This window comes from Desmodus rotundus, chromosome 12, assembly GCF_022682495.2.
Source record: "Desmodus rotundus isolate HL8 chromosome 12, HLdesRot8A.1, whole genome shotgun sequence".
Taxonomy (NCBI): domain Eukaryota; kingdom Metazoa; phylum Chordata; class Mammalia; order Chiroptera; family Phyllostomidae; genus Desmodus; species Desmodus rotundus.
The window spans coordinates 31,065,418-31,085,599 of record NC_071398.1 but is presented as its reverse complement, the minus strand read 5'-3'; the positions used below and the strand labels follow the sequence as shown (position 1 = coordinate 31,085,599).

Sequence of the window (20,182 nt, the reverse complement as noted above, 5' to 3'; positions counted from 1 at the left end):
ATAAGGAGTGAACGGGAAGGGCAAGGGCTTTGCAGGAGGTGAAGACTCCCCAGATGCAGGCTATTCCCAAGAGTACTGTAACCCCTTCTACCAGGTTCCTGAGCACCTGCTACCTGCTAGTTCAACATGAGCAAACAGGTCCAGAGGGGGTGTGTGTGTGCGTGCATGCGTGCTGTGTGAACAATAGGGTAGGGGTAGACATGCATCTCCGATACTAGGAAGAGCTAAGATGGTATACGATGGAGAACAGGTGGGGGTGGAAGTGGCCAGCGAGGGGTTCTCAGAGGAGGAAGCGATATCTCAGCTCTGACTGTGAATAGGGAGATGGCTCCAGGCTGAGGAAACTGTCCCTGCAAACCCCTGGAAGCGGGACAGAGTTGGTGGGTTCTGGCTCTGCAGCTGAGGATGGTGGAGTCGAGAGGTAGAGGGGCTGGAGCACCAGGCAGCTGGCTGGGGTTTATTCTCAGCACCTGGGAGGCTAAGCAAAGATGTGGACACCGGACTGAAGGGAGGCCAGCTGTTGTGGATGGCCACCACCTCCAGGCAGCCCCTAGCTGGGTGCCATGTGCTTGGCCTCAATCAGGATCCTCCCCTGCCCCAAGCCTGCCCCCTTTCTCTGGCCAGGGCCAGTGGGCGGGTCCCCCACCCCTGTCCCCAGGGGCAGGGTCGGGGTGGGGCAAGGCAGAGAAAGGGGAGGCAGAGGAGGTGGGAAGAAAATGCGGGGCCTGAGAAAGCCCAGCCCGGCTGATAGGGAAGAGATTGGTTTCAGCCAGAGCTGTGGGTCTGCCAAGTCCACATCCTATCGTGTGGCCTGCACTTACTCAACATTCATCTCCGCTCAGCTCGGAAACTTTATCAACACTGGAGGTTGGCGCCATCTCTGGGCCTGGCCACTCCCCACCCTCCGATGGGCCCGATAGCTGCTGATAGATTACACGAGATTGTTTCACTCCAAGGACCGATTACTAATACTCCTGGGGAAGGAGGTGCAGACCACGTGGCCTGGGCGAGGTGGAGAGGGGCCAGGCCACTCATGGGCCATGGAGAACACACTTGGGGCTGTGTGGCAAAGACCCTGGTGTGTGACTGATGGGGAGGTGGAAGGGAGAGGCCACGGCACGGGGTGATAGTGGTGGTCAAGGCCAGGGTGCATGGCAGAGGCGGCCAAGGCCACGGCTTAGAGTGGAGAGCAGCAGGCAGCCTGGGAAGGAGACGGGGAAATAGTGCCCAAGAAAATGGAGTGCCACTGGCTCCAAAGAGATTCTCTCTCCAGATGAGCCGATAAGGCTGATAGATGGGAGTGGGGCTGCAGCTAATGGTGCCGTTGCTGGGTGGCCCCCAAGTCAGATGGATGGAGGCAGACTGCTTCCTGGAAGGGGCCAGGGCTCCAGTGTGACAGGGCCCTGCCATCTGGTAGGTGGGGCAGGAGACCGCATGGGGAACCAGCAGGTGGCGAGCCCTCCTCAGCTCCAGATTTCTCCTCTCTCACTTCGGAAGCATCTGGCCCTCAGGCACTACCACACTGGGTCCGCACTACAGACATCACGAGAGGGCCTGTCCTCAACCACTTTACCAAGGAGCTGTGGCCTCAGGAGGAGTGGGAACTCTGGCCCCAGGGAGGCCGGGGTTCAGGACTTCATTTGCTTCACCTTCCAGGTCATGGAGTCCTGCCCACATATCCTGCAGGCTGTCCTGACGCTCTGTGTGAGGAGCACACCCGAACCAGGAAGACTCTAGTATCCAGACTTGTGCCCTGGAGACGGTGTGCAGGGAGGAAGAAGCTGGCCCTCTGAGTTGGCCTTTTCCCCTGTTGGGTTTGGCCAGATCCCAAGCAGCAAGTCCACTCTGCTCCCACTGTACAGACGGGGAAAACTGAGGTACTTTCCCATTCCCATGAGGAGTTGGTGGCTCTACAGGGCCTGAAACTGTACGTCTGGCCCAGAGCACCCCGCCTCCCCATGGGGCCAAGGGCCAGCATTAAGGAAGCTGGGGTGGGGGATACCCGGGCTCAAATCCCACAGGGCAGGGCCCCTGTCCCCTGAGCCTGTTATCACAACTGAAAACTGGGAGTTAAAACATCAGCCTTAAATTCATAGGCAGAGAGTAGAATAGAGACTGTGGGGGCTGGGGGTGGGGAGGCACTTAGTATTCAACGGGGACAGAGTTTCTGTTGGGATGACGGTAACTTTCTGGAAGTAGATAGTAGCGATGGTTGTACAACCTTGAGTGTATTTAATGCCACTGAATTACACATTTGAAATTGTTACAATGACAATACATCTTATGTGTATTTTACTACAATTAAAAATATCTGTCACCCAGTGCCAAGGAGCACAAAGCAGGTGCTTCATTAAGTGTCTGCTCCTTTCCTCAGGGATTCAGAGACACAGGTCCCTACCCCTGTGCATAGCCCTCTGCAGGGACACTGCCTTGGGCCATTTGCTGGATGTGGAGACTGAGGCCAGGGCTTGCTGGGGTCTGGTTCTGCAACCACAGATGGGGTAAGGATGCTGGGGGGTCGTGGCAAGTCCAGGAGGCAGGCCAGACCAGTTGACTGGTCCCATGAATGGCCCTAGGCAAAGTTCCGCTGCTGGTCACTGTTCGGCCCCAGTAGGCTCTCAATGAAGGGTCTGAGGTTTCCCGCAGTCCAGCTGCAAGCCCTGCAGCCTGGGAATACCCAGTGAGACTGGATCGAGCCCCAGGCCTGTGAGAAGCATGGTCCATTCAGCCTCTAGTGAGTTCCTCACAACCTTGGAGGGCTCCATCCGAGGCTCAGGGGTTTCAGTGACTGGCCCCAAGGGACCCAGCAAGTGGAGGTCTGAGATCTGCTTCCAGAACCAACAACCTTGACCCCTACAGGATGAATGAGAGCCATGGTGACAACAGTCACCTTGGGGCATGGACATTACAGATTTGAGCCAAACCCTCTGGCTTGTCAAACACTGGCTTGTATCTGAATTCTCAGAGGTCATCGGGCCAGGACAGAGTAAGTGGAGAGGACAAGTCTGGTACGTGAGAAGGAAGAACTGCACACACAGGCCCCCTGGCTCCTGCTCACACCCTGGGCCCGCGGCCATGTGCTGTCCTGGCAGCTGGGCGGCATGCTGAGGCAGTGCTGGCACTTGAACTGGGCCTCAACTGCGTTGGTCAGCACAGCAGGGGCTGGCGCTTCTCCCACTGTGATCACCTCATTCCCTGCTCAGAGTTGCGCCTCTGTGCTTCCTTCTGCTTGGAATGTTCTTCCCCTCACGTGCCGCCATGCCAATGTCCATACTTGAGTGTGGCCACCTCACCTTCCCCAACTGCCAGTCCCCCAGCTACATGGGACCCCTCCACTGTTAGGGATTAGTTTCTTCTCTATCTCCCACCAGCCCGGGGCTCCATGAGGGCAGGGACTGAGGCCCCACCTGTGAAGGTCACTGGGATCCCTGGTCCAGCTGCCCCCTCCCCACAGTAGGTGCTCAGTATAAGTTAGAAGTCAGCCTGTATGTCCCAGTTTCCAGGTAGCCAGCCCCTGAAGGAATGAGTCCCCATCATGCCTTGGGGATAGGGACCTTGCTGTCCACCAGGTAGGACCTGAGCTCCCACAATTTAGGGCTCTGCCCACAACATGTTCCCTTGTAGGCACTAACTTTTTCTTCCAGTTTCCTTTTCTCCTGGGTTTGCTTTGCTCTGCTGGGAGGGGCCAGGGTGGGGATAAATGTAGACATCAATTGAAGTATAACTTATTGAGCACCTACTGTATGCCCTGCACTGTCCTGGGGGAGACAGAACTGCTGGTAGAATGGGGTCTCCTCTCAAAGAGAGTTCCAGGCAGGTGTTAGGAGACCCCTCCAAGGTAAAGATGCCCCCTCAAAAATCCCGTCTTTCCACTCTAGTGTACCGAGTCCCTCTGATCCTCACACCTCCCACCCCGAAAGGCACCATCACCCCATCTTATGGGGTAGGGGACCAAGGCCCAGAGAGGTGAGGGGCTCAGCTGAGGACACACAGTGGCAGTCTGGTTCTGGCTCGATGGCCCCCTCCCCATTTCCTCCCCTTAGATCTCAGCCCAAACTCATTCTCTCCTCACCCCGCTGCTATTTTCCACTTACGCATTTTTGAAAAACGCCCACACCTGTGGCTGCTTTTTGGTCATGGAGCCCTGCTGGTGCCATGGGAGCTGGGGGAGCCTCTGGCCGGGCCTACCTGGGTCCCGTCTTCCTGACAAGATGTCCCGTGGGGGTGCAAAGTGACTTCAAACACAATGAGAACCCCTCAAAGTTGCTGATCGACTCCTACAGACATGGTCTCCTCTCATGTACATTTCTGAAAATGGGAAATCTAGAAATATGCCTCTAGTTTCCAGAATATGCCACAGTCACAGGAAGAGTAGGGAATCCCCAGAGAACATTCTTCTCATTGTGTGGATGGGGTAATGGAGGCCTAGGGGGTGACAGGGTTTGCTGCAAGGCACAGAAACTACCCGGGAGGCAGAGGCCAGACCCTCCTATTCACAGAGGGGGAAGCAGGTTTGGGAAGCAGGTTTGGCAAGCAGGTTGGAACTGTCATTCATGAATTCGGTGCTACAGAGCCTGGCAGGGCAAAGTCCTGATAAATCATAGCTGGGGAGGCCAGAGAGTCAGGGGACAGCATGCACAGGGTCTGGAGGTACCCAGACACAGGGAGCAGGAGGGGAGGCTGGCCAGCCTTGAGCGGTCCCCACACTGCTTTTGAACTTGGTGTTCTCATCTGGGAGTCAGAGTTGCCAGCGCTGATCTCAGGAACACACAAATCCTGGCCCCCTAATTCAGGCTGTGGGGGTCTGGGCTCTGAGGGTCAGCAGGAGGTCATGTAAAGGCCCTAATTCAGGCTGTGGGGGCCTGGGCTTTGAAGGTCAGCAGGAGGTCATGTAAAGGCCAGCCTGCCCATCCCCCTGCTTCCAGGTCTCCAGAGCTGAGAAAGGGGGGATTTCCACTACCAGGCACTAGGTCTGGCCTGGGATACCGGAGGAGCCCCGCCCTGGTGTGATCAGCCAATTCCTGGGTCACACATGCTCATTTGCATGCCCTGTTTCCATCAGCAGCCAGCACATAGTTAGGACCTTGCTTCCTGGGCTTAGGGGGTGCCTGAGGGGAGGTTACGGGATAGGTGGGATTGGGAGACTAGATTGGGGTGCTGGGCTCTGGGGGGCATGGGTTGGGGCAACAGGCAAGGGGTGATGGGCTCTAGAAGTGCCAGACTTTTGGGGGCTGCGCTAGTGGGGCACTCAGCTCTGGGAATACCAGACCCTGGGGTGCCAGGTTCTGAGGGGCCTGGGTTCCGAGGGGCTGGGCTGGGCTTTGGGGGGAAGTTGATGGGAGACTGGGCTGGGATCTGTGGGGCTGGTTCTGGAAGTGCCAGATTCTGGGGGGCCAGGCAAGGGGGGTTTGCTATAGGGATGCTGGCTCTAGGGGGTCCCAGGCTGGGGGCCTGGTCCCTGAGGGGCTGGGCTCTGGGGGGAGACCAGGTTCTGAGGAGCAGTGTTTGGGGTGCTGGGCCCTGGGTGACTGCCCTACTCCAGCCCCAAGTCTGGGACGCAAAGGGGAGCTTGCTGCGTGGGGAAGACTGGTTACATTGCAGGCTCTTCTTTTTCCTCCAAGGTTTCCCTAACTCCTCAAACTCTGCCAACCCCCCCACCCCTCAAATAAGGAGCTCAGAGGGGGAAAGATACTGACCCCAGGTCACACAGCCAGGAGGTAGCAGCACAACTAGAACCTTGTCCCAAGTCCTGGCCTGGCCCACCCCATCCCAAGGCTAGGTCCTTCCCTCCAGGGAGGCCCTGCAGAGGTTAACTTCTTAATTTTAGTTTTGTTTCAGGGAGGTCTACTTTTGGCTTCCTTTGCAAAATGATGATGATGATGATGGTTTTAAGAGAACCTGAACAACCCCCAACCCCCGCTTCTTTCCACCTTAGATCTAGTGGCACCACTTTCTCGGGCTCAGCGAGTGGCAGGGTGGTGGGCTCCCTGGTACGTGTGTGTGTGTGTGTGTGTGTGTGAGTGTGCTGGTGCTTTTGTTCCAGGCATTTTGGTGGGCAAGATAAGGGGAACGACAGAGCTGCTCGGAGCGGAGCGGCAGGCAGATAGATAGCAGCGATAGGACTCCTCCACCACACCGGCCTATCGCCCTCCTTATCACAGTTCCCTTTTCTTTATTTCTTGTTGGGCAGGGGTAGGGTGGACTAAACTCCCACCCCTGGCTCCCAAGTGGAGGAACCAAGGGGTGAGGCCTCCCTCTCTCAGGCTCCCTCCTGTTGTGTCCAGCACATCTAGCACCCTGCCTGGCCCAGAGCTCCCAGCTGGAAGGGGCGGGGGTCCTGGGTTGGCTGTCACCATGGGGACAACAGCAGCAGGCACATCTGCCCTTGCAAAGTGAAGACCCTGCATCCCTCTCATCAGCTCAGGAAAGGGCCCTGAGGAGGGATGACTCCCCATTCACGGAGGAAGGCAGAGAGGCTCAGAGAGGAGACAGGACATGGGTGGGGCTGGGATTTGAAGCTGGGCCTTGGAGTTGGTGGTCTGGAGCTGAGTGCTGAGCTCCTTTCTTGAGAAGTTGTATGAGGCCACAGGTGCCCAGGAACAGGGAGCCCTCAGGGCGGGTCTTAGTATTTTCTGCCCCATTTTACATATGTTGAAACTGAGGCTCAGCACAAGGTAGTGCCTGTGAGCCACAGACAGGAGGCACACTGGACCCCACACTCCCTCTGTGTTCCCTCTGGCTCTGGTGAAAATGGAGGGTTCTCCAAGAAATGGACTCCCAGAACTATAGGACAAATGTTCTAGAACCACTGGCATCACTGCGGGATAGGGGAGGGCCCTGGGCCTCTGCAATTGAGCTGTTTGCCAAAAGCAGTCCAGGAAGAATGCTGGTAGGTCACGGAGCATGTGCAGCTGACAGCCCGAGGGACCCTTGCTCTGTAAACTCTGTGTTTCGTGTTCTACACTGTCAACCTACTTTTGCCCCATCCTGCACATGTCCCCTAGAGAACCCGAATCCCTGATGCTTTCCCCATTTCTCTCCCATCTCATTCCTCAAAGGCCGAGGAGGCTAGAATCGCAATTATGCCATTTTTAGGTGACTTAAGGTCAAGTGACATAAGTCACTTGCCCAGGCCACCAGCCCGGGGGGGCAGGAATCAAACCCCAGTCACCCCACCCTACACTTGTCCCCTTCCCCTGCATATATACTTGTTTTATGGGAAATAGCTGACTTCCCTTAGAATACTGAAAGGAATCAAAACCTAGAGACAGAAAGAAGCCAACTTTTTCATCAAAGGAGCCAGTGCAGGGGTAGCTATCAACTACTGCTCTTGGACAGGGCTATGTAACCCAGAGCCTCTGTTGCTCCCTCCTATGCTGTGTGACCTTGGGTGAGTTATTCAACCTCCCTGAGACTGAATCCTCCGAGGAGAAATGATGTCAGAGGTGCTGTTCCCGGGGCTGCTGGAAGTACTCTACAGGATAATACAGGTCAGCCCTGTGCTGGACCTGGCTGGAGTGGCTCAGTGGATTGAGTACCAGCCTGTGAACTGAAAGGTCACCGGTTCCATTCCCAGGCAGGGCACATGCCTGGGTTGTGGGCCAAGTCCCTGGTTGGGGACATATGAGAGACAACAGACATCTCTTGAATATCAATGTTTCTCTCCCTCTCTTTCTCCCCCCTTTCCCCTCTCTCTAAAAAACAAACAAACAAATAAATAAAATCTTAAAAAAACACCCCACATAGGTCAAGTCCAGGCCTGGCCTGGCATACAGCAAGCACCAAGTATCTAACAATGGCCACCATTAGGATTATTATAATTGGGAAGTCCCAGAGCCATCCAGAAATGTCGCTGACTGCCCACTCAGGCCTCTTGCCTCTGGACTCACAGAGAATCTCATTTCTCAAGAGTCACTTAAAAAAGTCAATGCAGAAAGGGGGGAAATGGCCAGCAACCCTGTGCCCCCTGGGAGCCTCCACAGCCCCTCTGGAAGGCTCTTTGCACCAAAGGAGGCGGGCTTTGCCTGGCCACTGCCCCAGCTGGCATGTCAAGGCCACCAGGGCTTCAGTTTCCCCTCCAAAACAGCTGGGGCTGGGAGTCCCTCTGCAGGCACCAACCCTACCACAGCTGCCTCACCTGTCCCTCACCGGGAGGATTAGCCACACGCCAGCCCTAATCGTTGCTAATCGCACCATCAGCTCCAGATCTCGGATCAGCTGAAGGAGGCGGCTTTATCCAGACAGACGCGGAGATGGCACCTCAGCCCCATTTGGGTGCTGCTGTCACTTGTGGCAGCTGAGCTGGCCTCGGCCTCAGAAGGCAGGATGGCTGGGGATGAGGCGGGGAGACAATCGAGTGCCCTCCCCTTCCCAACTGACAAATGGGGCCCTCAACATTTACTAAGCACCTGATGTATAACCAGGCACCATTCTAGGTGTCCAGGAGACAGCAGAGACCTGAGGAGGCAAAATTCCTGCCCTTGGGAGCACTGTATCCTCTTCACAAGCCTGTGCCCATTTGACAGATGAGGAAACTGAGGCCCAAAGTTGTTTCCCTTAGAGTTAGAGCCCAGGTAGCTGGGTTGACTCCAATGTGATTCCTCTTCTGAGGGAGGTCTGGTCTGCCTCCCCAGCCTAGGCCCTGGATGCTGTCTTTGTACCAAAACCTGCATGGCCTGCCTGGAGGCCAGGAAAGGCCTGAGAGACAGCCAAGGGCTCCCCTCCAGGGCCCCCATCCTCCCCACCCTCCTCCCTACCTTCTTTTTCAAAAACATAATTTATCTGTGTATTATCAAGAAATCCAGACACTTTAATCAGTGAGCTATGAAGTCAGAATTTCCATTCTTATCTGCGGGAGGAGTGGAAATGGAGGAGATAGGCGCAGGAGCGGGTCGCTGGTGGGGAATGTTAATGGGTGGAGAGGCTGGGCTATTGGCCACGGAGAGGCCGAATCTCCCCCATTATCAAGGCAGTATCTCGCCAACCATCTCAGCGCAGTAATGGGGCCAGTTCAACTTTCCGAGTTATCACAGGAGCTGAAACCTGTGCCTGCCAGAGGCCCGGACTGGGAGACAGTTCAGGGCAGACTGGTCTTCGGCCGGCAAAGCTGGGAGGGAGAGAGACTGCTGGTCTGGCTGGGACCCCCAAGGGCCTGGGTGCCTGCCGACCCTCAAGGCCACCGTAGGAGCACAGCAGTGCTCCCTCTGTTCTCTGGTAAAATGCTTGGTTTTGGTGGAGCCATGTGTGGGTATATTGAATAGGAGGTGAAACCAAGGCAGGAGGCCACCTCAGGGTCCCAGTGGGGCTGGGTGGTCCCAGGCCTTCCTGAGCTGTGCCTGGCCCATGAAGAGGAAAGATGGCTGGTGGTGTAGGGGCACAGCAGGTAGGGCTGGGGTGTCAACAGCCTGCCCTCCTACCTTGAGACCTGCAAGGTCCCATGTCCCTTGCCTGGGGCCTTTTCTAGTGTTAAGCTGCAGCAGCAAGAATATCAGTAGGATGGGCTCTGCCCTGCAGATCCCGGCCTAGGGTTCCACTGAAACTCCACGGTCCCTGGGCAGCCTGGGCAGCCTGGGATATGCTCAGTGCGCCCCTCAAATACTGAGGGCCACCTACATGCTGGCATGGGACACCCTGGTGAGTGGGCCCAGGGCCCATAAACAGAATAATACCTCTGTCCGTTCAGAGGAAGAAGTCCTGAAATGCACACATTCCAAGCCCCTGGGGACTACATGCTCCCACTCAGGGGGGAAGCTAAGGAATGGTGCATGGGTCTCACCATAGGACCCCTCCTGCCTACAGCACCTGTCTGACAGCTGCAGCTCTGGTTTCTCTCCTGCACCCAGAAGGCTGAGCGGCAGCCACCTTGGCCCAGAGACGGGAAGAGATGCACCCAAGGTCACGTAGCCAGTGAGAAATAGCATGGAGACCCAAGCTGGGTGCTGCATGGAACCACAGGAAGGCCTGTTTCCTAAACTTGAACCCGGACATGGCCAAGCCCAGGAGGGACCACAGAGATTTACCCTGGAAAACACCACCAAAGCCATCTTCTCCCTCCTTCCCCCAGGGGCTTTTTGCAGCCCTAGGTCTGACTTTCAAACTCTCTGAGCCTCAGTTTCCCTTCTGTGCTAATTACTGAACCTCCCTTGAAGGTTGTTGGTGGGGAGGCTGTGAGCTCATGGCTGTAAGTCCTGGGCACAGAGCAGAGTCTTAAGAAATGCTCAGTTAATGCTTGCTGTAATGACCAATGACCAGTGAGCCTGAGGCGATTGAGAATGAGCTTGGGGGCCCTAGATAAGCTGGGGGCAGATGGGGGAGGCCATGTGAGGACCTATGGCTACCTACAGCTCTGCCTTGGCTTTCCTTTCTTGGGTTGCCAAGTGCCTATTGCCAGAGCAGCCCAAAGACCAGCTGAGGGGGCAGCCCCAGACCCCCGATCCTTCCCTGGGAGCTGAGAATCCAGCAATGCCCAGGATGGGCATTGCCTGTGAGGTCCTGTCTCTACTGGTGGGCCCTTCGGCAGCTCTTCCCCGGAAATCCCACCTGCAGGAAGAAGCCAAGACCACTTGGCCCTGGGGCCCCTCCCCTTCCTGTTCCCTGGGTCTGACTTGCAGGGTAGAGGCTTGATGGAGAAAAAGGAAATTGAGGCAGAAGATTATGATAGGCAGATTGGGAAAGCTAGAGGGCTTGAAGACCTCAAGAAAAACTGAAAGGAAGCAGCCCAAAGGAGACTGGAGTGGGGAGTGGTGCCCCTCTGTCCTCAGACAATACAGATGACACACTAGCTCTGTCTCAGGCCGTACCTCCTATATCAAGTCTCATCTGTGTCACTGATATGCCCAGAGAGGTCTGTTCCATTTTGTAGGGGGAAACTGAGGCTCAGAGAGGCTCAAGGACTTGCACAAGGCCCAGGCACCCTCAGAGCTCAGTCCAGTGTCCTCATCTTGCAGAGGTGGAGACAGGCTCAGGAAGGCAAGGTAACTTCTGCATACCTGCAGAGTCCAAAAGCCTTGATTCCAGGATTCTACCTGTCCATGGCAGTGGCATACACATCCAGAGATGCCCCTGTGGTCTTCCCTCCTTCCCAGGAAGCAACACACCTGCCAGTTCTGAGGGCGGGGTGCACCCAGCCTGGAAGCTGGGGCAGGGCTCACACAGACCATCCCATCTATCCTGTCTCCATATCACAAATGTGCTGTGTGACCCTGGTGCAGCCACCCATACTGTCTGATCCTCCATTTCTTTGTGCGAAAAATGGCTTGAGAACCTGAGTGGGTTTCGGGACATCTTCAAGAGGGGATGCCTGCAAAGTGCTTAGCAGGTAGGTGCTCTGAGATGCTGGCTGGCTGCCTGGGTCTTTGTCCCCATTCCAGTTCCTGGACTGGAGGAACCAGGAACAGCTGAGCTGGGCTCTGAGCAGGCCAGGCTCAGGGAAGCTGCACACCAATACCCCATCACCTCTTTTACAGGTGGGGAAAACAAAGTTCTGAGCATCCACAGCCTTTTGGCCCAGGGGAGGCAGAATGGAGGGACAGGAGGCCAAGGGAAGGGTCTGCTTATTTGCCTCACCAGGCTCTGGCTCAAGGTCAGCTAGCACATTCCTGCCCCAGCAGTGCCTCTACCTTCTCCCAAACATGGGGCTTCGAGGAAGGAGAAGGGGTGGGAAGGAGAGAGGCTGGAGAGGCCTCAGGAGGACACAGGACATTGGGGTAGATGGCCTGGGGGGCTGAGCAGGCACTGCCCAGATAAACCTCTGCCCACCTCTGTGTTGCAGACCCAGCTCCTGTGTCACATTGTCACAGTCTCCTAGGGCCTCAGTTTTCTTGCCTATAAAACGGGTCAATCAATAATGATGATGATCATAACAGCAGGTAAGATGCCTGTGCGGAAAAGGACTGAGAGGGCTTGGGTGTAGGGCTGGCCCAGCCCAGGGCGTGGTACAGCCAGGACACCCCTGCCCATGAGTTCCTCCTTTTTCAAAAACAAACACCCAAAGAGGAGGAAGGCAAAAGGCAGGGCTCTGTGTTGAGTGATGGGCCCTTGGGTATCTGGCAAAATATCAGTAACAGCCAGCAGCTCTCAGGGCCCCAGTGTCCACCGAGGACACAACTCCAGGACAGCACTTTACAGTTTGCACCTGGGATTTCATGGGCCCCACACGAAAGCCCCAGGAGAAATCTGCTCTGATTAAGCTCTTCCTACAGAAGTGGAAACTGAGGCATGAGAGAAGTCACTTGCCCCCAGGGTCACAGTGAGGCCAGGACTCAAGGTTGAAAGGTGGCCCCCACTCCAGTGGCCTCCCCCTCTGAAGGCAAGCGGTGGCCTGCCACCCAGAGCCCTCAGAGGGTGGCCCAGGTCTAGAACTCAGAGCCTGGCTCCCTGATGTGGAAGATAGGGTGGGGATGGAACTCTGGGGCTCCCCAGAGAAGGGTTTCTGTCCTCAGTCCACCTGGTGGCCCCGTGGACAGCTGGGGTGGTGGGAGCAACATACCACTCAGCAGCGCACAAAGCCCAGGTCCCGCCGATCTTGGACCTCAGGTATGCTCTAAGTGGGGCTATTCATTGACACTACTGTGGCCTGGCCATATTCAGCTCTCCACACAGCCACAGGGCAGCCACCATGTTACCCACATTCTACACATGAGAGAACCAGGACTGGGAATGAAGGAGACAGTCGCCAAGGTCTGTGGGCTGAGATGCAAGGCTGAGCATCTCAGGCCTCTTTCAGAGCTTGACTCTCTCCATTTTTCCCTCTTGCTCCAAGGCAGGATTCTAGTCCTGACCTTTTGTAGCCTTCATGTCCTCATCAGAAAAGCAGGGCATTAAACTTGGATGTGTCCATTGAACCAATGGGCAAGCTGAGGCAGGTAGAGAACAACAGTGATGCTGCCTACTACCCTGCCAGCAGACACTAAGTTTGCCTCCTTGGGTAGACCCCCACTCCTCCTGGACTGGTTGTACCAGGCCCACTGCTCTTCTGACCCTGCCAACTGCTGGCTGGGGACACTTGGCAAGCCTACCTTCCTCTCTAGGCCTCCAGCTCCCATTTCATCTGTGAAATGGGCATAGGGACATAGGAGACTCTCACTTCGCTGCCTGACTCTGTGGCCACTCAGCTCTAGGATGGCTTGGTCCAGACCCATTCAGAGCTCAGGTAGGGAGGTAAGGAGGTGGTGGGGGAGACAGGAACATCACTGACCACTTCCCAGTACAGCCTCTCCTCTTCCCCTTTCCTCCGACAAAGAGGAGACCCCAGCCCAGAGACAGCAAGCAATGTGCCAAGGTTGCACAGCTTGGTTACTCGGCAAGTCATGGTGGGAATGAGCAGGAGAGAAGGCTAGCCAGGAAGAGGGGTGGCACAGGGCCACAGGGTCACAGAGTGGGTGGGGGCACTTCCTGAGTAGGGTCATGCATGTATTTTACTCTCTGGGAGAGAGTTTGGGAAAAAGGATTTCTCCATCTCACATGAGCTGGAAATGACAGATCTGACCCTACTGACCACAGAGATACTGTAGAGGAGGAGGAGGAGGAGGAGGATGGTTCTGGCAGCTGTATCAGATGATGTGTATTTCTCTTTGATCCTCACAGCTGTGCTCAGAGGCCAGCAATGACCTCACTCCCATTTTGTAGATGGGGAAAACGAGGTTCACCTGGGGCAGACATTGCCCCTAGTCCCATGGACAGTAAGCGGCTCAGCTGGGATCCTAGTCCATGTCCATTTCACACCATGTATCCATTAGATAATTTATCTGACAGTTCTGGAAGGCCCTCTGTGTGTGGAGAGGACAGACCCTGCCCCTGCTCACAGGGAGTGGACGATCACACAGACTAATGAGGTTACTGCAGGAAGGGTGGATGTGGAGGTGAGGGATGACCTGGCTGTAAGGGGCTCTGAGCAGAGACCTGAGCAACCGTGCAAAGGCACCGAGGCTGGAAGGGATGGAAGGATGCCAGAGAAAGAGTGCCTCCAAGTCTTGGGTTGTGCACAGCCCTGGTGAGCAGCTCAGCCCTGATGGGAGCTCTCCCATGAGTGTAGGCTCACCCCTTCTCACAGGGCCACACACAGTACAGACTGAAGGAAACTGAGCTCTTACCAGTGGGGCCATCTGCCCCCACCTGACACAGCCAAGGGTACGGAGGCCCACAGAGGGCCAGGGGACATGGAGGCTGGCTCCCTCTTCAGGTAGAACCCCCTTCGCCCCCAGCCACTCCTGTCTGAGTGGGGAGCAGCAGACTAGGTTCAGAGAGCACACATGTGGCTGTGGCCTCAGCTTCACCCTCTGTGAAATGGGGATAGTAGCCAAGGGCAGCTCCAGGAAGACCCTGTCAGAGACATGGTGGCTGGGTGGGCAGGAGCCCAGCCAGGTGCCCGAGTGTGGTCCAGCCAGCCTCCGTGAGGGCCCAGGCCTGGGTCTATGGGGTAGGTGATACCAATCGGCGAGGCAACAGCTGCCTCCAGGAGGAGGCCTGTCGATGGCAGATAGGCTGGCCGGGAGTATTATTCATGAGCCCGTCAAGCCCCAGGAACGTCTGGTTGGCATAGAAACAGGAGATAAGGGGTACAATTAATGGCATCGCATTCCCTCCTCCTTTCTTCCCCAACTGACCCATTTAAATCGCTGGCGGTGTTGGTGCCATGCTGGGCTCCCAGTGACCTCCGGGGAGGGGCTGGCTGGGCGGCCAGGACTAGGCCAGGCTCAGGCCCCCTGGTAGGGCTGGGTGAAGTCTCCCTGGGGACCACTACTGTGCAGGAATGTCTCAGGAAGGAGGCCATGGGAGACTCAGCAAGGGCAGGACTGGAAAAGACCCCAGAGCACCTCTCTCCCAGAAGCCCATTCCTCAGGTATGGAGACTGAGGCCTGGGGAAGCCCAGAGGCAAGCAGAGGGGAGAGGGCTTCAGGAAAGCAGCATGGTGCTGGTGGACATACTGGTTCAGAGTGAGGGGCCAGGCTGCCTCCATTCCAAGTCTGGCTCTGCCACTTTCTTGGGTGAGAAACTTAACCTCTTTGTGCTTTAGTCTCTCTAGATATAAATAGCAATAAGAATTAAGATGTGCTTAAGCTCTGTAAGTATTAGTTACTATTAATATTATTATTACTATCAAATGAGCTGACTGTCTTCCCTGAGGCCTAGGAATGCAGGAAAACCAAAAACAGTCTGGAGTCATGTGAAGCCCCACCATGGGGGGTGAGACGCTGGATTTCGGAGTACACCAGGCCCAGGGGCAGGGGCTCTGAGCAAATCCCTCTGGGTCTCTAAGCCCTCTGTTCCCTTTGCTCACTATAGGTCAACTCCCACGCCCCCACGGCTCTGAGAAGGGGGCCAAAGCTAGCTGAAGGCTGAACGTAGGTGCCTGTCACACCAGTTTTTCAGAGGTTGTGACAGGGAAAGTAACCTATCCACGATGGCTCGAGTCAGAGGCAGCCAAGATGCCATAGCCCCCTCTTTCCCAGCTCCTCTGCCATCACAATGCGATGAGAGGCATTTCAAGGTGGCCCCTGGGAGCAAGGCAGACCCCAGGTGTCTCCGACACAGAGAATGAAAAGTGTGCCTGGCTCTGTGCAGAGAGCTGCATTTATATCCATAAACACTCACACAGACCACTTCATCTCTTTTCAGGGCCTGACCCAGGCTCAGCCGGAACTGGCTCTTGCCAGAAGGCACAGCCAGTCCCACGGTTGGGTGTCGGGCTGCTGGGGAGAACAGGCAGGTGACTTTGAAGCTCGGAGTAAATTAGTCATCCTGTGGCCACCAATAATTTGTTTAATCAAACTCTGAGAACGTGTGAAAAACACCATCATCTGAGATGGAGCTGGAGCAGCTGTCAGGGCTTGGACTGGTGGGGACTGTCGGGCCAGGTGAGGCTCAGCTTCTTCTGGAAGCTCCTTCCTTGGCTGGCCTCGGTTTCCATTTGGTATCTGGGATCCATGGTCCCCAAGGGCCCTCTCACTGTAAAGGGACTCTGTGGCCCCTGGACAGCCCCAGTCTGACTTGAGGGTTCACTCCTATCCCCATTTTTCAGAAAGGGAAACTGGGGCCCAGCCCCACCCTCCCTTCTGACCTCATTCTTGCCTCCTCACACAGGCTGTCCCTTCCCTAGCATCATGTGACTCTCGACCCTTCCTCTGCCCCACAACAGCCAGGAATCATCAACCCATTTTTCAGAGTTGGAAACTAAGGCCTGTCCATTGTCCCTGGGGTACCCCCATAGCGAGCCTCTTCCTGACCTCTCTGGAAGTCCCTCCTGTTCCCAAAAGTGTCCTTGACTACCTGATGTGCCCCATCTGCTCTCTACCCCCTACCTTGTCTGTCTTGACTTCCCAGAGTTTCAGACCTCACCCCTTCTATCTCCCCGTGAAGTGTGACCCAGTGCTTGAGTACAGCAAGTGCTCCATGAAGACATTCTGAGTGAACCAAGGCAAATCTACACAGACCTTCTCTCCTGGTTTGGAGGACCTGCTCAAAAAGAAACCAGCACACTAGGTCCCTCTGAAACCCAGCCTGGGCGATGGAAACCACCTCGATTTTTTTTCCCAAGCAAACTCCAAGCAGGTTCCACCTCATACTTGCCAGAAAACGACACCAACCCCAACATGATTCAAGAAGAAAAACACCATCTCTCCTGTTGTAGGTGCCAACCCCACCTCTGCTTGTCTCACACCATCTAATAGAAATTAGGGGCGGGGTGTCCTCCCCTGCCCTCCCCCATCCTGGCCAGCACAGAGTCACTTTTCTTTCATTTTGATGGACTGTACCACCCGCAGGGGGAGGATCAACTTCTTGGCAATTAAGTGTGTTTGGGATGAAAACTCGCCCAGACAGACCAACCTTGGCGCGGAAGCCCACTCCCCCTGCCCCCGCCCACGTCCGAGGCCCCCAGTCGCTCCAGCCAGACGCCCCCGCGCTGTTGTTGCCTTGAACCGGCGGGGCCTGGTGGCCATAGATAAGGACTCATATCGTTCTTGGCGATCGCCATCCGGCGGACTGGCCCGGGAGTTTATCAGAGCTCACATCGACCCGGGCGGGAGGAAAGCTCAGCGGGGCCCGGGGAACCAGGGGTCCCGGGCCGCGCTTTGCCCAGCGCTCCCCGCCAGCGCAGCAGGGCCTATCATCTCAACCATCTGGCCGGCCAAGGCCGCGCTCCCGCCTCGCCCTCCCCCGCTCCCACGTTTGAAGTTAATAAATGGAAGCGCCTATCGCCGCCGCCATCGGTTACTCGCCTTATCAGCGCGGCACATCTATCTATGAGCAGAACAAAAGGCGCACAGAAGCGCGGGCAGCTGCGCCCCGGCTTTGGTGGGGGGGAGGGTGGCAGCGGCCCCAAGAGCTCTACCTACTGCCGTCCGTACCCGCGGCCTGGTTGCAGGTGAGGCCAGCGCGGCAGGCGCACGGCTGCGACGGCCGCACGCACAGCCGCGGGCAGAGGGTAGGCGGGCGGGCGCCGCCGCTTGGTGACAATCAGCGCTCACATCTTAACGCGCCAAGATCTGCCTTTGGGAGGAGGCGCCCGGGGCCGCAGGCAGCAGGGAGAGTGCCCGGCCCCGCCTCCTAGGCCGGTCCCTTCCTCTGCCCACGTCTTGGGAATGCAGAGGGTGGGCATCAGGGTCTCCCGTGCGCATGCTGCAGTCTCTGTCCCCAACGCGCACCGCTCTGCCGACCCAACTGGGCCCGGGCACTCACGGGGTTCTAGGCCTTATCTACGCTGGCGATCGGTTCCCAACCTGCGATCTCCCTGCCCGCGCTATCTGCATTTCTCATCACGCTGAAACACACACACACTACGCACACACGAGAACAGATCGAACAGTGGCGCACAGGGGAGGAGGGGAAAAAGAAACCAGAGAACGCGCGCAGATCGGGACCTGTGGGTTGTTTTACCTAATACTTGAGTTGACTTGATGGAAAGCGACTTTCTGAAAATAAGTCCCGCTTGCACATTGAGGGAGTCGGATTACGGATTACGGGAATCAGGATTCATGATTGTGTTCCCCCCTCCCCAGGACCTCAGGAGTAGACACTCCCCTAGGAGTTCGCACATGCGGTCCTGGTGGCAGTGGTCATGTGGACAGAAGTGGCTGTGCCCCTTCTGTGCCTGGGGCTGCACAGTGGGCTGGCCCCAACTGCCTGCCTGTCTAACCTGGGTGATGCGACCCCCGGAGGAAGTCCCTGCCTCTGCCCTGGACGCCGAAATATTAAGTTATCGGCCTGGGGCGGGGAGCCGCGCTTCCTGTGCGCTCGACCCGTTGCTCCTCCCGAAGCCGCGTGGCCCCCGAGAGTTCTGGGCGCTCCTATCCCAGGGGCTTCCGGCAGTGTGGACTCAGTGGCCGCCCAGACCCCCGAGGAGTGGCCCGCAGGCCGGATGGGCGAGAAACTTGGACGCGAACACAGGCGACCCTAGCCCGGGACGAGTCCCCAGTAGCCCCCTCTCTGATTTGGGGTGGGGGGTTGTGCCCGCAGGCATCCGAGCGCACCTTCTGCTGCTGGTGCGGCCTTGGCCGAGTCGGACCTTCAGGAGACTCTCCCAGCAGAGAAGTCTCGAATTTGAGACCCCGGCAACAGGGGTCTGAGTAGCTAGAGCCAAGTGCTCGGGCTGCCGTAGCTGCACGCCACCCCCACCCCCGGCAAGCCACGTGGCTCCTTGGCTAGCAGGGGTCTTTGGGCGCCGGCCGGTCCTCACCACTTGGCCATGCATTTCCACGAGGCCGCGGGTGTCCCCTCTTCTCCCAGGTCTTTTTCTCCCTCTACATACAAAAGCCTGAGAGAGTCAACCGTTCGAGATAAGATCACAATTTCAGCCCGTCCCGACAGAGCGATCTTATCAGGATGGGACTTGCAGAATGGAATATTTTAAACTTTATCTTAGCCCAGATCGGGGCCGCCTTATCACCGCACCATCTCGGGGATGCAGGGGAGGGGTCGGTCGAGAGGTGGGCGCGCCCAAGACACCCCGCTCCCGGCCCTCTGGGCGGACACCTCTCCGGGTCAGACCCCTGGTGCGGAGCCGAGACGCAGGGGCCCAGCCCGCCGTGGAGATTAGATTACCGCGCGCTTGGCACAGAGCGCGGGGGACGCGGCGCGGGGTGAAGGTCGGCGGCGCAGCGGGCAGAGCGGGGCGGGCGGGAGGCAGGCGGGGAGCCGGCGAGGGACGGCGGGGGTCGGGGACGGCGGACGGGCGGGCAAAGTTTGACTCACGCTTGATCTGCCGGGGATTGCTCTGTTTCCTTCTGGACATGTCTCCGGCGCCGCGTGCCCTCCCGGTGGCCGCCTCTAGCCTCTGGCGGGCGGCGGCGGGCGGCGGGGGCACAACGGAACCGCGGGACGGCTCATGCCCCCGGCCCTTGGGCTCCACAGCGGCCCGGCCCGCGCCCCCAGACAGCCGCGGTCGGTCCGGAGCCGCTGCGGAGGCCGGAGGCTCGGCCCTGCGCTGCGAGAGAGCGGGCCACCGGGGGCGGCGGGCGGCGGGCTGCTGCCAGTCCTCGGCTCCCGCGCATACGCCGCCGCCGCCGCCGCTCAGCTTTTCTCAATGGAACCTGCAGGCTGCGCGCGGCGAACCGGGCAGCTTGGACCCTGGAGCTCCGGGAGGGCGGGCCGGTAGGGGCGGGGCCTGCTAGTCAAGGGCGCCGCGCCTCCAAGCCCGCCCCGCCGCCCTGGCCCCGCCCATGGAGCGGAGTGCCCGCCCCGGCCTGCACAGAGCTGGCCCCACCCCTCTCTCGGCGACAAGGCCCGCCCCCGTGTCGTGGCCCCGCCTTCACAGCGCGGTCCTAGCCCCGAGGCCCCGCCCACGGCCCTGGTAGACCTCTGGCCTCGACTCCTCCTTCGGTCCTGTAGCTTTGTCTCCAGGCCTCTCTGGGACTCTGCGACCTATTCTGTCTTGTCGAGACCGCGGCAGTGCATCCAGCCCCGCTCCAGGCCTCTCTGGACCAGACCCTCAGCGCTGGCCTGCCTCCCGGCTCTAGACCAGCCCCAAGCCTGACTGAATCAGATTGGACCCCTGGACGCTGAGGCCCCGCCCCACCTCCGCCTCAGCGGCCTGGCTCCTCCCTCGCTCCGCCCCAGCTCCCCCATGGCTCCGCCCCCTACTCTTTACTCAGTCCCCAGATTCTCGGTCCTGCTCGGAAGACCTCCTTTGCCCGCGGGAAGCGGCCAGTGAGGGGTCAGGAAGCTCAATTCCTTGACACCTCACGTT

At 57.7% G+C, this 20,182-nt stretch overlaps 1 protein-coding gene and 1 long non-coding RNA gene across 5 annotated transcripts in view; one reads left to right on the top strand and one right to left on the bottom strand.

Moving 5' to 3' along the window:
- LOC112300696 (uncharacterized) overlaps positions 1-2,238 on the top strand; it is a 56,864-nt gene extending 54,626 nt beyond the window's left edge. The window contains exon 5 of the long non-coding RNA XR_008425653.2: positions 1,657-2,238. This is a non-coding gene — a long non-coding RNA (uncharacterized lncRNA). The remainder of the gene's footprint in view (positions 1-1,656) is intronic.
- ZFPM1 (zinc finger protein, FOG family member 1) overlaps positions 1-19,931 on the bottom strand; it is a 76,368-nt gene extending 56,437 nt beyond the window's left edge. For 2 of the 4 annotated variants that reach the window (XM_053914652.2, XM_053914654.2), the window contains exon 1: positions 19,189-19,598. In XM_053914652.2, coding sequence (XP_053770627.1) covers positions 19,189-19,228 — 40 coding nt within the window. In that variant the 5' untranslated portion in view covers positions 19,229-19,598. Of the gene's footprint in view, positions 1-19,188; positions 19,695-19,792 lie in introns of those variants that run through there. The other 2 variants (XM_071219990.1, XM_053914653.2) reach the window with 2 other exon arrangements.
- Between the last annotated feature and the right edge of the window lie 251 nt (positions 19,932-20,182).